Raw genomic sequence first — 14656 nt, 5'->3', positions numbered from 1 at the left:
AAAAAGAAAGAAGGAACGAAGGAAGGAAGGAAGGCAGGAAGGAAGGGAAATGAGAAGGAAGGAAGGGAAATGAGGGGAAGGAAGGAAGATGTAGTGGCACAGTGGTTAGAGTGTAGTATTGCTGACTGACTCTGCCTGGAATTCGATCCTGACCGGTTGAACATTGACTCAGCCTTCTGTCCTTATGAGGTCAGTAAAATGAGGACCCGGCTTGTTGGGGACAAGAGGCTGACTCTGTAAACCACTTAAAGAAGCACCGTGAAGTGGTATATAAGTCTTAAGTGCTAGGGAGGGAGGGAGAGAGAGAGAGAGAGAGAAAGAGAAAGCAAGCAAGCAAGCAAGAAAGAACAAACGAAGGAAGGAAGGAAGGGAGGGAGGGAGGGAGGGAGGGGAGAGGAGGAAGGAAGGAAGGAAGGAAGGAAGGAAGGAAGGGAGGAAGGAAGGGAGGAAGGAAAATGAGGGGAAGGAAGAAAGCTGTACGTGGCACAGTGGTTAGCGTGTACTATTTCAGGTCGATTCTCCCCACAGCCAGAAAGTTCGATCCTGACCAGTTCAACGTTGACTCAGCCTTCCGTCCTTCCGAGGTGGGTAAAGTGAGGACCCAGATTGTTGGGGGCAAGTAGGCGGACTCTGTAAACCACTCAGAGCGGGCTGGAAAGAAAGCACTGTGGCTATGGCTCTCCCCTTCCTCCCTCTTCCCATCTCCCTTCCCTCCCTCAGGACCGAGGTAAGATGGCTTAGCAACGGCGTACTTAGATGGCTGTTTCTGTCGGTTGTATCCATCGCAGGCGCACCGGGCTGGATGAAGACCTTGGAGTCCCTCCCTGAGGACATCCAGCTGCTTTGATCCCGGACCTCGCCCAGCTCTGCTTCCCGCCATGTTCCACCTAATCAAGAAGGACCGAGACGGGTCCAGGAGGGAGAAGAAGAAGGACAAGGAGAAGAAAGAACGCATGTCGGCCGCCGAGCTGAAGAGCCTGGAGGAGATGAGCTTGCGCCGCGGCTTCTTCCACCTCAACCGGGCTTCCAAGAAGGACACCAAGAACCGCCTGGAGATCTCCAACCCCATCCCCATCAAAGTGGCCAGCGGCTCAGACCTCCACCTCACCGACATTGACTCCGACAGCAACCGGGGCAGCGTGATTTTGGACTCCGGGCACCTCAGCACGGCCAGCTCCAGCGACGACCTCAAAGTGGACGACGGCAACTTCAAGGGCTCGGTGCTCCAGCGGGCCGCCAAGTTTGGCTCCTTGGCCAAGCAGAACTCCCAGATGATCGTGAAGAGATTCTCCTTCTCCCAGAAGAGCCGCGACGAGAGCGCCTCGGAGACCTCCACGCCTTCCGAGCATTCGGCAGCGCCTTCCCCGCAGGTGGAGACACGGACCCTGGAGACGCAGCTAGCGAAACACGGCGCCGGGACGCCTCCCTACCCCTCCCTGGCCTCCGCCTCGCGCCCCCGGCTGCCCGAATTGGTGAGCAAGCGGTTCCCGGCGGAGTTGAAGCTCCCCGCGGTGGTGCCTCCACAACCCCCCGTGCCCCGCCAGCTGGAGCTGCAACGGCGCAACACGGGAGATTTCGGCTTCTCCTTGCGCCGTACCACCATGCTGGACAGGGCGGCTGACGGGCACGTGTATCGGCGAGTGGTGCATTTTGCCGAGCCGGGCGCCGGAACCAAAGATCTGGCCTTGGGCTTGGTGCCGGGCGACCGTCTGGTGGAGATCAACGGGCACAATGTGGAAAATATATCCCGGGACGAGATCGTGGAGATGATCCGGCAGTCGGGAGAGACGGTGCGGCTGAAGGTGCAGCCGATTTTGGAACTGAGCGAGCTGAGCCGCTGCTGGCTGAAGAATGGTGAGCGAGCCCAAGGAGCGGCCTTTGATGTGAGTAGCCGGTACGCGTTGGGCAGGCTGGGGGCTTATGGGGGGTCTCCTTCCACCTTGCGGCCGAGTGGCGAGTTTGGGTTGAGTTTTGTCTCCTTGGCTGCCTTAGTGGGACTTCAAAATGCCCTCTCTCTGGAATGATGTGGCCATCACCATTGTCATGACCCTGTCGGAATCTGACTCGGAAGGGGAGGCCGAGAAGCTGATAGGGAGCGGGAGTGTGGCTCCGTTGGCTGTGGAGGAAACCGGGGAAGGGCAAAGTCCGGCTGGGCAGAGCAGGGGAGAGGTAGAACAAGGGAGAGGGAATTCGGAGGAAGACCCAGGCCCAACCCCTCTTCATCCTAGGGCACGCAGGGAGGAATGGAGAAGGGAGCAACGTGGGTTGCATGGCTTACGGGGGAGGAAAGGGCCCTGATTCCCTTCATTAGCCGCAGCTGGGAACACAGTCTATAAAAAGGGAGGTTGCGGACAGCAACTTGTTGGAAGAAAATCGTGAGTTATCTTTTATTGTAGAGGCTTATCTGGTTTCCTGGCGTCTTCCCAAATGTGTTTTGTTGGCCTTTCAAGTCTGCAATTCCTTCTCCTGCCTTGTCCAGTTAATTGCTGCAGTGTGTTTTGTGTGGATTTTTATTTACAGTTTGTGTGTACTTTGTTTTCGGACTGAATTTCCTCCGCTTTAAAGGCTGTTCTTGCGAGAGTTTTTTCTCCAGCTAAAGGTAACTGGACATTGGGGACGAAGTTGGAGGAATTAAAGGGTCATTACCTACTTTGGTGACTTGGTTGCTTTTGTGCCATGCCTGGGTCATCACAACCATCAGCCCTCCACGCTTCTCTTTGTGTGATGAGAAATTTGCCGCACAGAACCGTTTCCTTCTTATTCGCCAAATGATATGGGGCACTTTAAAAAGTTGTGGTGGTTGCCCAAATGTTCGCAAGGATGCTTGGGGAAAATTTAATTCTGCATTTCAGCGGGTTTCACGATACCCGGGGTATTTTGGGTAAATGAGTTTTCGAAGATTGGGGAGCCTGAGGGGTGCATTTCCCCCCAAAATATTCCTTTGTGTAGACCAGGGGTGTCCAAGCTTAGCAACTTGAAGACTTGTGGGCTTCAGCTATGCTGGCTGGGGAATTCTGGGAACTGAAGTCCATTGTTCTTCAAGATGCCACGGTTGGACACCCCTGGTATAGTCCAAGAGTGGCTGAGAATAAAAAAGGAGAATGCTGCCTATATTTCTGGTTAACTGTGAGAACTTGTAGGGCTAACAAATAAGGAATATTTCTTCATGCTTGGACGAGAATTTAGATTCGATAGGCAAGACCTTCTGATTAACCACCATTTTCCAAATCCATCCAGTTTTTCGCAGCTTACCTTGGAAGCGTGCGGGAAAAAAGTTGTTTCTGGCTATGATCTCTCTAGTCACTGTGATGGGACAGACGTTGCGTTGTCAAAATGTTCTCTTTGCGCCCAATAATCCTTTGCACCCAATTTCTCACAAGGAAGCTTGTTCAAGGCCATCGAGCGGCCGCTGTGGCTTTTGAACCTTAAATTGGATTTAGGAGTTTCCGGCATGTGCCGAGTCTGTGCGTTGGTATGTGTGCATTATTGATCCATTATTTTTAGAAAGGCCAGTGTTTTCTATATATATATATATATATATATATATATATATATATGTGTGTATAATTGTGTGTGTGCGTGTGCATGTGTGTGTTTTCTTAAGTTTTCGCGGGTACTTACATGTATGGCATTCAGCTTAGGTCGGGTATTTTCCCACGTCATTGTAGTTGTGCTTTTAAAGTTGTAGCAACGTTTCGGCAGAATCTCATCGGCCATCACCATATATATATATGTATTTGTTTTCTGAGGTTCACGCGGGTATTTGTATGTGGATGTTTGGTTATTCGGGTTTTCTCCGCGTAAGATTGGCAGTATCTAGGGAACGTTTCGATGAAGTCTCATTCATAATCTTCAGGCTTGTGTCTTTGGTTCTGTGTTTCTTTCGGAAGCTCACATTACTCTGAGAAGCCCAGAGCCGAAGACACAAGCCTGAAGATGATGAATGAGACTTCATCGAAACGTTGCCTAGATACTTCCAATTTTACACGGGAGAAAACCCGAATAACCAAAGATAGATAGATAGATAGATAGATAGATAGGTAGATAGATATGTATATATGTATATGTATATGTATATGTATGTTTTCTTAAGTTTTTGTGGGTATTTATATGTATGGTATTCAGCTTTGTTTGTGTATTTTCCCACGTCATTATAGTTGTGCTTTTAAAGACGAACACAATACAGAAGCCTGATGATGGCAGATGAGATTCAGCCGAAACGTTGCTACAACTTTAAAAGCACAACTATAATGACGTGGGAAAATACCCGAACAAAGCTGAATACCATAAACATATATATATATATATTTTCCTCCTTGGTGAAAGCTATTTTGAGAAAAAGGCTACCCAACGTCCCTTGGGTGAAATTCTGCTCAAAATAAGGGCTGGTCAGGGCTGATCTTTTGAGATTTAAAGTGTGGTTTGGAACGGGATGGTATGGGATGATAAGTATGTATGTATATTTCCTGACTGTACAGCCTGAACATTTAATAGTCATTGACTTACAACCACAGTTGAGATCAAGAGGTCTGTTGCCCAGTGTTCTGACCTAGGCCTTCCCAAGATCATGAAGGAAACTCCCCGTCCAGATAAAACCCCTTTTATTTAGTTTACAGTGAATTCCTCTCCAGCAAAGTTCCGGCCAACAGTCTTTCAGGAGATTTCACAATTACCGACCTTTATCAGGCTTGGAGAGTTGCCAGGACGATATCTTCCAAACGCCATGCTGTAGCAGCAATTAGTTGGCAAGAAGTCAGGAACAGATCTTCACACTAATTAAAGGAACTACTTGTCTCCTGCAAACACCACTCCCCTTTCGCTCCACTTTATTCCCTCTGGGAGGGGCCATTCACCGTCCACTTCTGCCCTTACTCCTAAGTCGACCCTCGATCCTTAATTCTTCCCTTCTTCCGGCGGCTCTGCGCGTGTGCACACTGGGAACAGGCTCCAGCTGTTCTTCTTCCCCACTGATCTCTGACTCTGCAGTCAGCTGATAACTGTCACATGGCCCTGGCCCCATCTCTGCCTCTTGTTCCTCAGCTGTTCCCTTCTTCTGGCAGCTCTGCACGTGCGCACCCTGGGAACAGGCTCCAGCTGTTCTTCTTCCCCACTGATCTCTGACTCCGAAGTCAGCCGATAACTGTTGGACGGCCCTGGCCCCATCTCTGCCTCCGACGCAGAACCCCCAACCTCTTCACTGTCCGAGTCTGGCGGGCCACAACAGATGTGCCCTGCATAGCACAGGATCCCTCCCCTATTCAACAAGGCAGCTTTCCCCGCCTGCCCCCGCTTTCAGGTTTCCGAAAGACAAAGTTGTGGCTGCTTTCAAGAGTCAGCTCATTAAAGCTGCCGCAACTTTTAAAGCCACCGCATTCGGTCTTCAGCTTGGTACGAGATCCTGAAAAAGAGCAGGTCGCTTTAATGAGTAGCAGGTTTATGTCAGGTTTAACATAACTTTTCCTTGCCTTGTATCTGAAATTAAATTTTTTTAAATTTTCACAAGTTTTATAGAGTTAAAAAAAAAACCTAAACAGTTTTCGTTTTTGTTATCACTCCTTTTTCAGAATGCGAGGTTCTGTTTTACTTTTTTTTTTTAAAAAAGTAATTGTTTTAAGTTAAACATTTAAATAATTTTAAATTTTATCGAGGAAATATGTAAAAGAAATAACCACAACAATGGAATGTACCAATGTTGGACAGACCCCCCCGCCCCAGCCATCCCCTACATAATTAGTGGAGTTAATCTGACCTTATTTATTCATTATCCAGGCAGTCCTCATTTAGTGACCATTTGAAGTTAGAATGGCCCTGAAAAAAGGGACTTATGAACCATTTTTCACACTTATGACCTCTCTAGCATCCCCATGATCACGCGATTGACATTTGGATGCTTGGCAACTGACTCAAACTTACGACGGTCGCAGTGTCCCGGGGTCAAGTGATTCCCCTTTTGCGACCTCAAAGTCGACAGGGGAGCCAGCTTCACTGAACCACGGTGTTAATTTAAGAACTGCGATGATTCACTTCACAAAATGTGGGGAGAAAAGTCGTCAAATGGGGCGAAACTCCCCCGAACACGTTTCTCACTTAGCGACGTAAATGTTGGGCTCCGTTGTGACCGTAAAGTTGAGGATACTCCCTGCATTTTTTTTTATTCTATTCTATTTATTTTATTATTTTTTTATAATAAATACCGTCTTCTACGAAGGGGCATTTTAGTGAGATTAGAGTGTTATTTAATCACCTCAGAGAATCCCCCTCCTATGCCTTCTCATGCAGGGAAATGGTTTTGAGCATTTATTTCGACAGGAGGAAAGAATGAATGAATGAATGAATGAATGAATGAATGAATAAATGAATAAATGAATGAGTGTGTGAGGGGTTTTTTTTTTCCAAGGGAAGGGAAAAACACACAACATGGAATTCTCTCTGACTCAAGAAAAATCCCAATTTAAAAAAATCACGTGCGAATGAAACTGTCAAGAGATGTGGTAGAAAGAAGGGTGCTGTCATGAGACATAGTGTGTTTCCCCAAAAATAAGACCCTGTCTTATTTTTTGGCCACCAAAAAAAGACCACAAATGGCTCCAGGTCTTATTTTTGGGGGATCTCATCCACGGACTAACCTCACTTGTGCGCGTTGCCACCGGCCTCCTTCCGGAACTCCTCCTTCTGCGGCCGGTAAGGCTTTCCGGAAGGCCTCTGCAAGCGATATAACAGAGCTCTGGATCGATCCTGAGCTTTGTTCTCAGCTCCTGAGGCCTTCAGGAAAGCTTTGCCAGCCTTGCCGGCTGCAGAAGAAATGGGTCAGCCAGGCAGGTGTCTGGGTGTGTGAGGCCTGGCTACACCTGTCCAAAGGTAAGTAGTAGGGTGGCTCTACCACCCTCCATCTCCACCCTAGCTTAATTTTTACCCTTCCACTCCGGAGTGGGTGGGATCTTAATTAGGACTTATATTTTTGGTGTGTGTGGTGGAGGTAGGGCTTATATTGGGTGCATGTGTAGAAATCAAGCTAGGGCTTACTTTCAGGGTAGGTTGTATTTTCGGGGAAGCAGGATAGATGGGAATTGGAAGATGCCAGGGAGGCTGCAAAAATCTGCATTACTTCAAGGTTGGCAGCGTTGAAGATGGGTGGACTTCAACTCCTAGAATTCACCAGCAGCATCCTGGCATCATCCGTGCTAGAAGGAGAAAGAGAAAGGAGGAGGAGGAGGAGGAGGAGGAGGAGGAGGAGGAGGAGGAAATGGAGGGGAGGAGGAGAATGGAGGGGAGGAGGATGAGGACGAGGCGACTACTGTGTGAGGTCCTTGGTGCTCTTCAAGCTGGGTTGTTTTCTTGCAGACGTTTTCATGACCCAATTCGATAACGTTATCAATGCTAGAAGAGTTTGTGGAGAGGAGGAAGGGGAGGAGAAAGGGAGGAAGAGAGGGGGAGGAGAAAGAAAAGGAAGAGGAGGAGGGAAAGGACTGTAGGGTCCTCAGTGCTCTCTGATCTGGGTTGAAATTTCCTTGCAGACGTTTCATGACCCTACTAGGTAACATCATCCGTGCATTCTTAGAAGGTCACAGCTGGAATTAGTTTGCCAGATCTCCCCATCACGTCCATTGTAGCCTCTGCAAGGGATCTTAATTTGGAGGTGGAGGGAAACCTTGGACCGGCCTTCCCCCCCCACATCTGGAGGCCAGCCAGATGTTTGCGGGACCAGGATTTTGGATCTTAACAGCCCTGTGGATTTAGAAGAACCAGGAAAGGGAAGGATGGGGGTCAGATTAAAATGTCTGTCCTCTCTCTTGTCAGAAATATTGGGGGTTTTTACGGGTGGGGTGGGGTTTGTGTGCGTTAAGTGTTGTGCAACTGAAAATGGTTGTGTATGTCACCTGTGGCAGAGGACTTAAAGAACGGCCACTTTACCATGAAACAGCTGTACAGCCCAGTCATTAAAATTGCTAATTGAAATGCAGGTTGAGAAATATTTCAGTTCAGGGGACAATTAAGGCTGAAGGCTGGTAGGTCAAGCCAATTTATGGGCCTGCAGGTTCTGAAGGAAGATTTTTTTCTGGCCACCCACAGTTCAAGTAGCACGGACTAGTCCTTGACTTACGACCACAATGATTTATTTACGAAATAGCTTCGCCGTCAGTCGGACTTCAGGGTTAACTCCGGGAGGCTTGCAATCATAAATGGAAATAAAGTAAAATAAAAATCCTTCGGGACCAGGACGCACGTCGCTAAGCAAAGTGGTGGTTGAGTGAACTGTGCCTGTTTGGTTTTTTTTGCCGTGGTTATTAGGCAAATCACACGGTCATTAAGCAAATCCGGTGTCCCCCAGCTGGGAAGGTCGCAAAAAGGTGATTGATTGCCTGCCCCCCCACCCGCCCCAAGGATGCGGCAACGGTCATAATTAAATACATGCCGTTTGCCAAGCGCCTGGATTTTGATCACGTGACCGTGGGGAAGCTGCGACGGTCGTAAGGGCGAGGAATGGCCGTAAATCACTTTTTTTTCCCTCCAGTGCTGTTGTAACTTTGAACGGACGCTAAATGAACGCGAGTCAAGAACCGCCCACAATCCAGACTTCTCCAAACTGCAAAACAATTTCAGAAACGAGAATTCCCAGGCCTTCCTCCAACGGAAGGAGGAAGGCCGGTAGACAGGCAGGCCTCGACGTACAGCAATTCACTTAGTGACTGTGCAAAGTTACAACGGCCTTACAAAAGTGACTTGCGGCTGTTTTTTTTTTCCACACTGACGACCTTTGTAGCACCCACCTACCCCAATGATCGTGTGATCAGATGCTTGGCGAGTGACTCATACTTATGACCATTGCTGCGTCCCAAGCAAACTCAGTGGGGCTCACTTAACAACCCTGCTACGAACTTATCGACTGCGGTGATTCACTTAACAAGGGTGAAAAGGAAGGTCGTAAAATGGGTTCAAAGCTCACTTAACAAACGTCTTGCTCAACGACAGAAATTTGGGGCCCAGTTATGTCCCTAAATTAAGGATTGCCTGAATTCTGACCATTTATTTATTTTTTATCTATCTATATAAAAGCGAAATTACCCCTCACACATCACCACAAAATCTCCAGCACTGTAAAGCCTACAAACTTAAAATTTGGCCCGTAGGATCCTCTTGGCTTCTAGGGGCTCCCTAAGAAAGGATTTTTCCAAAGGACCCTCAGAGCATTTAGAGTATTTCCATTATTATTATTATTATTATTATTATTATTATTATTATTATTATTATTATTAACACGCTCTGATGCTAAGGAGTTCTACTCCCCCTCCCCACCTGGAAAGAAATCTCTTCCAAATGCAAAACACAAGCAGAGGAGTCTCAATTTCAGTTTCACAGCACCAAGCAGCTTTAGTACAGAACAGTTGAGCCAAGCCACGCCCAGGCTCCTTGCTGTCTCTTTGCTCACACAGCAAATATGCTTTCAGTTCCCAAACAGCCCTCAACTCCTTCACACACACTGACAGGACGCTAGCCAGATGAATACCGATGGATGCTGATAGGGCAGAGGCAGAATTTTTTCCCCCTTATTTTCCTCCCCGAAAACCAAGCCCGACGACATAGTTTCGTAGCGAAGCCCGGCTATTGAGCCAGTGTTCAAATATAACAGAACAGCCCTGCTGCAGGCAGACTTACGACCATGTGGCTGAACTTATGACGGACCCCCCCCCCAAGGCTGCTTAGGCCCCGGATTAAAATCACCAACAGCCACCCTTCCTGCAGTCAGGTGATTGCATTTCAGAATGTGCCTATATTCCCTTTTTGTAGCAGCGCAGCTGTGATCAGTCAGAATAGAGCTGGAAGGGACCTTGAGGTCATCTAGCCCAACCCCCAACTCAAACGGGAGACCCGATCCCATTTCAGCCAAATGGCTGTCCAGTCTCTTCTGAAAAGCCTCCAGTGTTATGAGCACCCACAACTTCTGGTGGCAAGGAGTTCCACTGGCTCATTGTTTGGAAGTTTCTCCTTCCTTCCAGGTTGCTCCTCTCCTTGAGAAGAATATCCATGGATGCTGGTAGTCAGAGGCCCGATTCCCACCCACCACGGCCCCTTTTATTTTCCTCCCCCCAAAACTAAGCCCGACTATTTAGTTTCGTAAGCGAAGCGCGGGTATCGAGCGAGTGTATTTATTTATAGAGTTTTTTTTCGGGTAGAAGTTGGGTGGGAACCGATGACTATAGATAAGAAACAAATAAATATTTGTGGCTCCCAGCTGGTGTTATTCTGGCGTCTCTTCAGAATTATTCCAGGTTGGCTCGTTCTGCTCCTTCCGCAGGTATTTTTCCTCCTCCAGGAAAACTGGGGGAGGTTGCATCTCCGACACCCTTTGGGTAGGGTTGGCCAGTACCTGCCATGGAACCAGCCCTGTTCCTGTTTTTCTTTTTTTGGCAGTTGTTTGATAAATTGAGGTGGAAGGGAGGGGACCCTTCTCCTGTCTGGATGAGCCCGGAGTAAAAGGTGTTGCAACATATATTTTTACCTACCCAGCCTTGGAAAAACAGGACGGAGTTGAAAGGGGATGTTCCCAGCAGGTATTAAGTCAGTCTGGATCGGGGTTTCTCAACTTCAGCCACTTTAAGAGGGGGGGGGGTTCCACTCCCAGAATCCCCCAGCCAGGATGCTTTAAGAGGGGGGGGCTTCCACTCCCAGAATCCCCCAGCCAGCCTGCTTTAAGAGGGGAGGACTTCCACTCCCAGAATCCCCCAGCCAGGATGCTTTAAGAGGGGAGGACTTCCACTCCCAGAACCCCCAGCCAGCCTGCTTTAAGAGGGAGTGGCTCCACTCCCAGAATCCCCAGCCAGCCTGCTTTAAGAGGGGAGGGCTTCCACTCCCAGAATCCCCAGCCAGCCTGCTTGAAGAGGGAGGGCTTCCACTCCCAGAATCCCCCAGCCAGCCTGCTTTAAGAGGGAGGACTTCCACTCCCAGAATCCCCCAGCCAGCCTGCTTTAAGAGGGAGGACTTCCACTCCCAGAATCCCTCAGCCAGCCTGCTTTAAGAGGAGGGCTTCCACTCCCAGAATCCCTCAGCCAGCCTGCTTTAAGAGGGAGGGCTTCCACTCCCAGAATCCCTCAGCCAGCCTGCTTTAAGAGGAGGACTTCCACTCCCAGAATCCCTCAGCCAGCCTGCTTTAAGAGGGGAGGGCTTCCACTCCCAGAATCCCCAGCCAGGATACTTTAAGAGGGAGGACTTCCACTCCCAGAATCCCCAGCCAGGATACTTTAAGAGGGAGGACTTCCACTCCCAGAATCCCCCAGCCAGGATGCTTTAAGAGGGAGGACTTCCACTCCCAGAATCCCCCAGCCAGGATGCTTTAAGAGGGAGGACTTCCACTCCCAGAACCCCCAGCCAGGATGCTTTAAGAGGGGAGGACTTCCACTCCCAGAATCCCCCAGCCAGGATACTTTAAGAGGAGGACTTCCACTCCCAGAATCCCCAGCCAGGATGCTTTAAGAGGGAGGACTTCCACTCTCAGAATCCCCCAGCCAGGATGCTTTAAGAGGGGAGGACTTCCACTCCCAGAATCCCCAGCCAGGATACTTTAAGAGGAGGACTTCCACTCCCAGAATCCCCCAGCCAGCCTGCTTTAAGAGGGAGGGCTTCCACTCCCAGAATCCCCCAGCCAGCCTGCTTTAAGAGGGAGGCTTCCACTCCCAGAATCCCCCAGCCAGCCTGCTTTAAGAGGGTGGGCTTCCACTCCCAGAATCCCCAGCCAGGATGCTTTGAGAGGGAGGGCTTCCACTCCCAGAATCCCCAGCCAGGATGCTTTAAGAGGGTGGTCTTCCACTCCCAGAATCCCCAGCCAGCCTGCTTTAGAGGAGGACTTCCACTCCCAGAATCCCCCAGCCAGCCTGCTTTAAGCCTGTACTTGTCGCCCACTCCTCTTCAAGCCGCGATGGTTGAGATTCACTGGGTCTGGATCTATCAACCCCTTGCGTTCGCTTTGCTCCTGCGGGGCCAAGCGGAGTGAGGCTGGGGTCCCAGGGGATGCTGAGTGGCCCCCCCCCCACTTAACCCTGGACTTGCAAATGTCCAGCCGAGCGAGGTGAGAGGGAGGTTGCATTCCTCCGCCAGGCCAGCTATGCAGCCTGGAATGTTTCTGGTCCTGATTTAAATTTAACAAATATATATATATATATATTCTGCCTGCTTTTTAAAACAGGAAATGATATGCATACTTTGGTCTCTCTCTCTCTCTCACACACACACACGTGTAGAACGTGCCTGTCGGTATTCCTGGTTTCCTGGACTGTTGATAAAAAAATACCTGATGAGAGGAAACGGGTTTAGGGCGTGGTTTGTTGCTGGTCAGTCATCGGTCAGTCTGGCCTGGGAGGTGGGGTGGGTCTTAGGAGCACCCCAAGACCGCCCCTGGGGTTGCTTCTGCCCAAATGGGAGTTAAAGGGGGAGAAAAAATTCCACTTTTTCATTCTCCTCTGTACTTCTATTTCACCCCAGAATTTTTAAGTCCAGGCTGCCACAAAAATGGAACCTAGAATAACAGGGTTGGGGAGGGAACCTGGGAGGTCATCTAGTCCAACCCCGCCCCCCCCTGCTCAAGCAGGGAAACGCTGTGCCTTTCCAGACCAGTGGCTGTCCTGTCTCCTCTTGAAAACTTCCAATGAGGGTTTTTTGGTTAAATAAAAGCAAGAACAGCCGAATTGCTTCAATTCACCTTCAGGGCTTCCTTGACTCCTGTAAGGTAGTCCTCGATTCACCGTCATCCATTTAGTAACCAGAATTACCACACAGCGCTGAAAAAAAAGGTGGCCGATGATTGTTTTTCCATGGCTTATGACCGTCGCAGCATCGCCCAGAGTCACACGATCAAAATTCAGACCCTCGGCAACGTGACTCGTATTTATGACGGTCGCAGTGTTCTCCCCCCCGCCTCCCCCGGGAGGGGTGGGGTCGGTCACGTGATCCGCTTTTGGGACCTTCTGGCCGGCCAAGTCGATGGGGGAAACTCGGATTCACTTAACGGCCATCTTCCTAACTTCGTTGCAGTGGAATCACTTCACCGCTGTGGCAAGCAAGGTCGCAAAATGGGGCCAGGCTCACTTAACAACTTGCTTAGCAATGTTTGGGCTCAGCTGTGGTCATAAGTCAAGGACTTGCCTGTAATTTTCTGCACTGCCTGGTTGTTGGGAGTGTGATGTCTAGGTAACGCATCACTTCCTCTGTGTGCTTCTTTGCATAATACACTCTGTGTGTGTGTGTGTGTGTGTGTGTGTGTGTGTGTGTGTTTTTGTACTGCCTACCCTGCATTTGCTGAATGCAGCATTAGATAGATTCATGCACCCAAAACAATTGGGGGTCTTTTAAAACAGGGGTCTCCCACCTTGGCCCCTTTAAGACTTGGGGACTCCAACTCCCAGAATCCCCCAGCCAGCAGACCAGGGGGTCTCCACCTTGCCCCTTGGCCCCTTTAAGACTTGGGGACTCCAACTCCCAGAATCCCCCAGCCAGCAGACCAGGGGTCTCCCACCTTGGCCCCTTTAAGACTTGGGGACTCCAACTCCCAGAATTCCCCAGCCAGCAGACCAGGGGTCTCCCACCTTGGCCCCTTTAAGACTTGGGGACTCCAAGTCCCAGAATTCCCCAGCCAGCAAACCAGGGGGTCTCCCACCTTCACCCCTTTAAGACTTGGGGACTAATTATCTACAATTCCATTGAAATCTCCCATCATAACTATATTGATATAGTCTAGTCCAATTGTTTTCATATGTAACTTTTTATAAAATTCTTCTTGCTTATCATTCGGAGCATAAATTGCAACCAGGAGTGTTTTTGTATTGTTATCCACTATTTCAACCATTAATACTCTTCCGTCTTCATCCGTATAAATCAATTTTGCTGCAATAGTTTCTTTAATGTACAGGACCACTCCTCTTTTCTTACAGTTAGTCAAGGAAGTAGAAATTTTCCCCAATTTTGGTCGTACCAATAATGGTTGGTGTTGTTTTTTAATATGTACTTCTTGTAAACAAATTATATCGCATTTTAACTTCTCTAATTTATGGAAAGTTTTTCTTCTTTTGGGCTATACAGCGACAGCATCAAAACAAAACAGAAAGACCCTCCCTAAATCCTTTTTTCAAAATGATAGATGAATTAAATCTAAAAGATATATTGGAGAGAAAGAAATGGCATAACTCAACAATATACTTTTTATTCAAATAGACATTTATCATGGTCCAGAATAGATATGATTTGGACTTCATCAGAATTAATATCTAATATTCAAGAAATAAATACTGAAACAAGTACATGGGCAGACCCCTTTAAGAGTTGGGGACTCCAACTCCCAGAATTCCCCAGCCAGCAGACCAGGGTGTCTCCCACCTTGGCCCCTTTAAGACTTGGGGACTCCAACTCCCAGAATTCCTCAACCAGTTGGCTGAGGAACTCTGGGAGTTGAAGTCCCCAAGTCTTCAAAGGGACCAAGATTGAATTGCCCTGAACTTAGAGCTACCCAATTCCTGTTAGTGCATTGTCCTAAAGTGACCCTGGAGTGGGTCACTCAAAGAGCAAACGGGGGCAAATTCTAGGTTGCAAAAGTGGCTGGGCCCTCCCCAGTCCTCCCGTCCCAGTTCTACTGGGTTGCGTTGGTCTTGGTCACGCACAGTGACGCACTGCA

General features: G+C 48.9%; 1 protein-coding gene across 1 annotated transcript in view; it reads left to right on the top strand.

Annotated features, from left to right (window-relative positions):
• The first annotated feature begins 788 nt into the window (after positions 1–788).
• The window catches only part of MYO18A (myosin XVIIIA), a 181852-nt gene continuing 167984 nt past the window's right edge, over positions 789–14656 (top strand). Inside the window, 1 exon segment of the mRNA XM_087924151.1 lies at positions 789–1883. Coding sequence (XP_087780277.1) covers positions 879–1883 — 1005 coding nt within the window. The 5' untranslated portion in view covers positions 789–878.

This window comes from Pseudonaja textilis, chromosome 1 (assembly GCF_049901715.1).
Source record: "Pseudonaja textilis isolate UNSWEBS1 chromosome 1, rPseTex1.2, whole genome shotgun sequence".
Classification (NCBI taxonomy): domain Eukaryota; kingdom Metazoa; phylum Chordata; class Lepidosauria; order Squamata; family Elapidae; genus Pseudonaja; species Pseudonaja textilis.
Note: the sequence above shows the minus strand (reverse complement) of the source record. Positions and strands in the feature narration are given on the sequence as shown.